The 8,452-nt window shown below is 40.0% G+C and overlaps 2 protein-coding genes across 4 annotated transcripts; both read left to right on the forward strand.

Annotated features, from left to right (window-relative positions):
* Positions 1 to 356: 356 nt before the first annotated feature.
* On the forward strand, positions 357 to 2,523 carry LOC141820601 (U-box domain-containing protein 30-like). Of its 3 annotated transcripts, none has more exons than XM_074707944.1 (2): positions 357 to 428; positions 779 to 2,523. In XM_074707944.1, the coding sequence occupies exon 2, from the start codon at positions 958 to 960 to the stop codon at positions 2,323 to 2,325; it is 1,368 nt and encodes a 455-aa protein (XP_074564045.1). In that variant the 5' UTR covers positions 357 to 428; positions 779 to 957; the 3' UTR covers positions 2,326 to 2,523. The 3 variants fall into 3 exon arrangements, with proteins under 3 accessions (XP_074564045.1, XP_074564044.1, XP_074564043.1); XM_074707943.1 differs by having other exon boundaries at positions 366 to 428; positions 760 to 2,523; XM_074707942.1 differs by having other exon boundaries at positions 398 to 428; positions 619 to 2,523.
* A 4,235-nt stretch (positions 2,524 to 6,758) lies between these two features.
* On the forward strand, positions 6,759 to 7,471 carry LOC141820735 (uncharacterized). Its single transcript, XM_074708104.1, has 2 exons — positions 6,759 to 7,047; positions 7,110 to 7,471. Exons 1-2 carry the CDS (start codon positions 6,759 to 6,761, stop codon positions 7,469 to 7,471), a joined length of 651 nt encoding a protein of 216 aa, XP_074564205.1.
* The last annotated feature ends 981 nt before the right edge of the window (positions 7,472 to 8,452 follow it).

Below are 8,452 nucleotides of genomic sequence, written 5' to 3' on the forward strand. Positions count from 1 at the left end.
TAAAATTGGCATTTTAAAGTTTAGGGATGGGAGTTTTCTGTACCCTATCCGAAGGCGTCATCCGAAGAGCAACACGGCGACGGTCAGGCGACAGGCAACGACTGCACGTGCGGTGCTCGGTCCGAGACTCCTTGGCACCGGTTACTTCCGGTCAGCCTCTTCTTCTCCTATTCCCGGTCACTCTTTTTTTTTTTTTTTCCTCAGGGAAAAGGAAAAGGAGAAGGCAGAAGACCGAAAGACAGTGAGTGTGAGAGTAGTGAGATGGTGACTTGTCTTTTCAAAATCCTCCCTTTTTTCATGGAGTTTTCTTTTTATTGTATTTAATAGTTTAATCGCATCGCTGCTAGTGCCTTTTATCTGCCTCCTGCTGCCTCGCGAGGTTGCGTCAGATCGCTCGCTCGCTCGTTCTTCGGTCCGTCTGAGAGCCGGTGAGGCCCCTCTTCTCCTTCTTCTCCCTCTCTCACAGATTTCATGTGCGATCTGTTGATTTTGAACCTCGAAAGTTACCAATTTGTTCGCTTTCTCGTTTCTTGCGTTGTTTAGGCTAGATTTCCCTCTACGGCTCACACTTTTTTTTTTTTTGGCTCTCCGCTTTTCACCTCCTGATTTGGGCTTTAGTTCGCCCATGATTTCGCCTTTTACTAAGCTCTGGTGAAGCCAGTGGCTGGGAGAGGCCGCGAGGAAGTGAGAAAGGGAGCCTTTGGGAGAGAGCAGGGGCGGTGGTCGATTATGAGTTCATGATGCTGGTTATGATGACAGGTTGCTTGCTTTTGACCAGCGCTACCCAAGGACAGCTGCTCGTGAGTTTACATAAAACTGAGGAAAAGGGCGATTTCAACTCCGCTCCCATCTCGTCCGCAAGATAGCGCTAGTTTCCTCTTCTCCCTTGTTCCACTTAGATTCTCGCAAAAAGGTCGAACCTTGGGATGCAAAATTGGGTTCTTGCGGTTCGCAGCGATGCCACAGTACCAGCAACACGCTTCCTGGAGACTGGAGGGTGGCGGGCAGATCATAGATCCGGAGACTGCCGTCAAAGGCGGGATCCTGGGTGGCGGAGGCGGGGGTGGAGGCCTTCCGACTGGGAAAGATGGTAGCTTGGTGGTTGCCGACGAGAAGCTTGACCTCAGAAAGATGTTTGAAGAACTCGATTCAGAGGCGGAGGATGTGCCTTCAGTGTTCATCTGCCCGATCTCCCTCGAGCCTATGGTGGATCCCGTCACCCTCATCACCGGTCAGACCTACGAGCGCGCCAATATCCTCAAGTGGTTCTCCATGGGGCACCTCACCTGCCCCACGACGATGCAGGAGCTTTGGGACGACGCCGTCACTCCGAATCGGACGCTCCACCAGCTGATCAGCGCCTGGTTCTCGCAGCGGTACCTCCAAATGAAGAAGCGATCCGAAGACGTGCAGGGGCGCGCAGCAGAGCTCATCCAAACCCTGAAGAAGGCCAAGGGACAGGTCAGAGTTCAAGCCCTCAAAGAGCTGCACAACATCGTAATAGCTCATGCACCTGTCAACAAATCAGTGGTGGACATTGCCGGAGTTACTCATCTCTCTTCTCTCCTCGGGCCCTTCACTTCCCATGCTGTTGGCTCCGAGGTGATCGCTATTCTCGTCAATCTCACATTAGATTCAGATACAAAATCTAATTTGATGCAGCCGGCAAAGATCTCACTCGTTGTGGACCTGCTAAACGAAGGGACAATCGATACTAAGATCAACTGCATTAGGTTGATCGAAATGCTGATGGCAGAGAGATGTTTCCGGTCCGAGGTGGTGTCAAGTTTGAGCCTTTTGGTTGCATTATTGCGATTGGTGAAGGACAAGCGACATCCAAATGGAGTTGCAGCAGGGCTTACCTTGCTCAAAGACATTGGATCTCATGCGCAAGTACGCAGCTTAATGGTGAGCGTAGGAGCAGTTCCCCAGCTTGTTGAGCTGTTGTCCAACCCGAAATGGGAGCTGAAGTTTATAGAACCCGCATTGCAAATCTTGGATGATCTTTCAACTACACCTGAAGGGTTGTTAGCTCTGAAGGATTGTCCTCAGGCCATCCGCACTGCAGTGAGGCTCTTGATGAATGCCTCTGATGTTTGTACTCATCATGCGTTGTCTATATTGTGGGCGGTCTGCAAACTTGCTTTCGATGAGTGTGCTTCCCTGGCCGTTGAGGCTGGGTTGGGTGCAAAACTACTACTACTCCAGAGTGGTTGCAATCCAGAGATGAAGCAGCGGGCTGCTGAGCTATTGAAGCTTTGTAGTCGCAATTACTCTCCAACCGTGTTCAGTTCAAAGTGCAAGCTAACAAGAACTATCCAATGACACAAACTGATTGCTTCCTGCAGTGTTAATTTCTTGGTAATCCAAGCTGCATTTGAAATGCTGTCATTGCTAAGCTGCTATATGTTTGAGCTCTTGTTTTTTCTGTATAATTTGTATGCTTGGGAGTCTCATTCTTGATAAAGAAGCATCTAATAGAGGGTAATTGGTTGTGAATTGAAAATGTTACTGATTTCGATTTTCTGCTGGATAATATATCAACATTGTCACCCTCAATAAGCTGGTGAGGTAATTAATGGTAGCATGCTTTGTCAAACAAGGGTATAGTACTCCCCAGATTAATTTTGATGTGGGCTTAGATGAGCTTGTGAAACTTCTTGCTGTAATTTTTTATAAGTTGGTGATTTTGATACTCTACTAATTTCTTTCATCAAATGAAACTGTCAGGCTCCACTTCATTTTCTTCATCTCTTAGTCTTAAATAGAGATTGATGGTTTACCCTCTCAAGTTTATGACAATATCCTGTCTTAGATCTGCGTGTTCAAACGCATGTGTGCTCTGCACATGTCATTAGCATTACCTATCTGTTTGTCAAGTTAGCTTGTCTAATCCAGTGGTTAATATGACCATAGTTTGTTTTTAATGCAACAAGTAGATACACAAACCTAGAATCTAATATGATGAAAGTCATCCAAATATTGCCATATCTGTACAAGTCCATTGATTAGCCAAAACGTGAGAATTTCATTTTGGAGTAGCCAAATACAGCAGAGGCATAAAGAATCCTTTGAAAGGAGTGATCTAACTGCAGTTACCCAGAGCACAAAATTATGCGAGTTCTTTCCTGAGGAAATGATAACCATTTACCTCTTATCATAGCAATATGCCAAATTCCTTGCAAAGTATCTGTTGACAGGGCCTGATCATGACATGACATACAGTACAGCAAGCCCTGCCTTTTCTTTCTTTGCATTCAAGCAGCCATTGCTGTGGGGACTGAGAAGACCTTTTCCCATGTGTGTGCTGCTTGAAGAAGAAAAGTGGACAAGACTGGAGATTGAGGGAACGGTAGACTGGTCACTGGCGAAGAGCATTCCTCTGGTTGTACTGAGATTGGCCATTCATCTGTGCTAGTTAGGAGGTGAGATGGGCTTTCAATGATCCATTGACTGTCCCAAACTTGAAGGGTGCCCGATGAATTTGGAAACCACGTCAGAAATGGTTACCTGTGGGGAAACCATGATGATAAAACAGGAAGTTTGATCATTTCGTGGGAAAGAGAAGGGAAGGAAATTGTGGGAAGATGGTTTTAACCATGAAGTAATTTTGATTCTGAGACAGTAACAAATTTAAATTTATCTGGTTATAAGCAGTGCCCCTCCCTTCTTCGTCTTATTATAGCTTGAGGACATTGAAACATTGTTGCTGCTAGCAATCGCATCATGTTGTTGCTTGCTTGTGGACGCCTCTGTTGCAGTTGCTCGCGAGAGATATGAAATTGTTAAGTCGTGGACTGCAACGCTCAATCATGGGAGATGTGTAGCTCACAGGCTATCAACGTGCATTGTTTATGCACATCAGACTATGTTGCCAAAGAGCGAGTACCTATGCTTATAGGTGCTTGCATAGGTAAAACAACTGCACATGCCATTACTGTACAACTATTAGCATGTCTGCTAACACAGGCAAGTGGCATGGTGATGCATGCAATGTTTGATACGACGAAGATTGGTGAAACTGATGGATGCAAAAGAGGTCATTTAGTGATATTGTGTCTCTCTTATTGCCCTCTTTCTGGAAATGAATCTTAATAGATTGAAATAAGAATGCGTATTTTTCAATGTGAATCATTCATGAGATAACAATTTAGCACAGATGTTTGTGAAAAAGAATATTGAAGCATGACCACGAGAGAATAACAATTCTCTCAAAAATTGGTGTTTCAAATTCATTTTATGTTGACATGCAGGAATATTTACTTCAGATAAACACATTCATTCAAGTAGTCTAGACACTCTTTTGGATAGTCACACCCCTTTGAAAATTCCAAGTACCTTTTGGATAGACACACATACTTTCAAGTGAATTGACTCATCCATTTCGGATGATTGTCATTGATGATTTTATTGTTTGTCATCGAGATACCTCTTTAAGTTCTTGACACACCCTCTTGGATACGTGAGAGGGTCAAGGTAAGTGTTGAACCCTTTCTCTATATATAAGATAATATTGTTTAATTAAAGTACTTATAATTTATTGATAATTATTTTCTAAGATACAATTATCTTTGATTCAAAATAAAAGTACCCTTAATTGAGTCCTAGCAAACTTTTGAGTGAAGGAAAAAATAACTCAAGAGACGATCACAACTTGAATTTTGATTTAGTTGAGTAAGAGGAGAGTGGAGTTTCTTTTAGAGGGAGAAAAGGAATAGCCTCAAGGGTGACAAGGCAATTTTAAAAAGGGTAGGTCCTTTTTTCCCACAATGGCACTGTTCTCCCATAGGCCATAGTAAAGATGCAAGGACCACTGATCATAGACAATTCTACCAATATTAACTATACTAGATATTTGTCCTACCCATGTGGCTTGACTTAATGCTAAAAACCAATATGAGCATTAACCACAAACAATCTGAGCAAGCTTGATCTTCTAGTGTTTCACTTGTGAAGTTGTATGATGATCAAGACCTCCCCCTCCATTTCAACATTGCTCGTCTTTATATTTTCTTATCAATCCATTGTGCTTCCTAGCTCCTTTGCGATCCAAGCTACAAGAATTACTAGAGATCACCACACTGCCTACTCATTGAGATGCTCTCTAGTAATCTAAAGTTCATAAATATGTTGTAGATATTTCATCATCTTGAAGGCTGTGTAAATCATCTCGAGCCAAGTGCATGTACCGTTCAATTTGGCTTGAGAATCTAAAAAATATTCGATATTTGATAATCATCATTTATGCCAGAGAGAATCTTAAGATACTTCCAACATTTTCAATCGAAGGGGAGGTCTCTTGCCAGATTTGGTGCCAGTCTTTTAGATTCATCTCAGATATTTTCTATTTATCTTAATTTTTATTATTGTTATATTATATTAGAATAATAATAGTATTCCACCATCAAACCTTACTATTTTCATGAACTCTCATGCTAATTATATTCCACTCCTAGTTAATGTGGTTGTTGGAGAATGCCAAGGCTATTTGTAATGCTGAGAAACAGTCTAGGTCTTAATATAATATAGTTTCTATTTATCACGATAATAGAAAGAAAAAAGAAGGAAAGAATCTACCAAAAAGGACAAGAGAAAACTTTGTCCAAAGAGAATAAAATAATTAAAAGAAAAAACTTGGCTCTCGTGTTTAGTTTCTAATTACTTAATTTTCACTTGTTTTTTGCTTCAACCAATGAATACGGATTGTAGTAGTTTTTATTGTATCATTTCAGGCTGCTTACATTCAGTTAAACACAATGAATACGGATCGCTCCTTTAATTAATTTGTACTATAAGACATGTCTTAGCATTTCTAGGTAGTACACCATATTTTATTGAATTAAAAGTTGGCAGCGTGTTTTCAATCTGATTTGATTGAATATATATATATATAGTTTAATATTGAAAGGAACCAGAGAATCAGGGACCAGTAATTCAATCGCTAGTATGAATTCGAAAAATAGAGAGTTTTCAGTTTTATATTATAGATTTTTATCAATGACAACTCTACTTAATCAGACATGGAATGGAGATACATATGCTGTGCACAGATCTTGAATAATAACACTTAGTTATAAATTAAATGAAGATATATAATAAATCGCTTAAAAACGGTATATAATAAATGTGATAAGAAAACAATAAAGGGCACCATTCACCTTGGTTCTGATCCAAACTAGTAGCCATCACTTGTGGTTCAGCCTCATTTACTCTCCAATCCACAGTGATGGGCAACACATGCCCTTCCCTTCCCTTCCCTTCCACCAAGCTAAGTCTTATACTGTTGGTCAAATGCCAACTGAGCAAAAGCATGAATAGTGGCATGTGAACTGGCTGTCAGTGTACTATTAGTCGTCCACTCGAAAATGTCTCTCGACTCTACCATATTGGCAATTGGCACAAGCACAAATGTGAAAAAGAAGCAGTTTGGCCTTTAATTATTTCGGTAATCCTCCCACACTAAAACTTTTTCACTGATGAGATGATGATGAGTGCATGTATATACGCTGGGAATTGATTCACCTGAACAATGTATGATATGATGTATCTTGGTGGTTGCTGGAAAAAGCCAAAAAGCATGAGAAGTCCCACACCAAGAAAGCAAAAAAAGTACCAAACTGACTACAGATTCTCCTGCCTCCCCATACTGCATCCTTGCCCTATTAATCGCATTCTCTTGACTTGGCAGAGACTTCCACTTCTTTTTGATTTTCTTGTTCCCTCCATTTTTCTTTCTTTCTCCCCTTTGCAAGCTGGAGATGAAAGCCCATGGAAGGTCTCTTTCTGAGCTGCTGGAACAGCAACAGGAGCCTTTTGTATTGGATGTTTACCTTGTGGAAAGAGGCTACTCTAGGAGGTTTCTTGCATCCAGGTCTTGCTCACTTTGCTGGCCTGGGAAGGCATGCAAAAGGCTAAAGTTGCTGACCAGCCATGGCTTCAAGTCTTGGAGGAACGCCTTGAGTTGGTTTCACAGGGCTCCTCGTCTCAACAATGTCCCCAAACACAATGCCTGTTCCAGTTCATCCTGGAATTACAATATAGTTCACTGTAAGTTCTTTAAACTTTTATTTTCTGCGTGAGACTCTTAATGCTGCAATTTCTCGTTGCAGATGATGCAGAGGAGGAGAAGTCAGGCATGAGTCTCAGCTTGCCAAGAAAAGTCCTGCGTATCTTTAATGATTTTCTTGAGGTAGCGTACGCTCCTGCATTTTATCAGCTCGTTGGATCAAAGAGGCAGATTTATAAGTGGTCTGCTTCAGAGAGAAAAGTGCTACATGCAAAGATTCCTCCATTAAACAGCACAAGGCATTTGGTGATCTCAGAGCTTTCATGCTCCGGCGATATGGAGTGGAGTGGATTCCGGTCTCAGGTTGGAGAAATTGGAGTGGAGCTAGAAGCTACACTTTTTGAAGACATCAAAGAGGAAACAATTTCAGACATGATCTGCTCTCAGTGTAAAATTCAGACATGATATAGTCTGCTTGGTTTATTTAGTTCTAGCGATTCCAAACTTTGTATACTTTTCTGTGTGTTTTTACGACTTTCTCATGAAAAAGCTCTGGTTTGCACTGGATTCAGGTAAATGCTGATGTCTTCCAATATTAAAAAGACAAAGAAACTAAAATATTATTCTAAATTATTTTTAACATATTTAAAGTTCATGAAATTCAATATTTGAAGAAGCACGACGAGTTGTACAAATCAATAGCATAGCATTGTTTTTAATGAAAAACTTATGTACCTTCATACTGTAAATTCATGTGGGATAATGGCAGGCGATGATCAGTAAAAAAGACATTTAGTACTATTGGTATATGGTAAGAGATAAATTAAAGAATAATAATATATGTTATAATCATTGGAATGTAATTTGACCATTCATTGATACATAGTATAAATGCAATACTAAATACTAGGTTGGTAAAGAACATGATACTAAATAAACATAAGTGAACAGTAAGTTACCAATATAAAATAGCAAAGAGCTTTAATTTAAAAGAATAAGTCATTTATCAAATGTATGATAATGAAGAAATTAAATAAGAAAGATTTATTTAGTTGAAATATTATTTTTCCTTGAATGAAAACAAAGAATATTATCTATAATATATTTTAATTTTTAGATCAACTCAATTTTAAGGGAAAATGGTTAAATTATATGCATGACTAAAGTCATTGAACCAACCTAAATTAATTAAAACCAAACTAAATAAATTTTTTAAAGTTGAACCAAATAATCGTAAATAAACTTATGTGATGTACAAAATGGTTAACACGTGCAAAGTTCTTATACGAAAAATACGTTGCTCCTGGGCATGACTGAATAATTGGTAACCATGTGATAAGTTTGCTACATTAAACAAGAGTGGATTCTAAGTGAAGCGGAGAATTACCCTTTTATATGGGAATCAATTTTAATTTTCTGATTTAACTCTCTATAAATGATTGTGGA

Source organism: Curcuma longa, unplaced genomic scaffold (genome assembly GCF_044706935.1).
Source record: "Curcuma longa cultivar G26 ecotype Majalengka, Jawa Barat unplaced genomic scaffold, ITB_CL_G26_1.1 utg509_np1212_2302976_RagTag, whole genome shotgun sequence".
Taxonomy (NCBI): Eukaryota; Viridiplantae; Streptophyta; class Magnoliopsida; order Zingiberales; family Zingiberaceae; genus Curcuma; species Curcuma longa.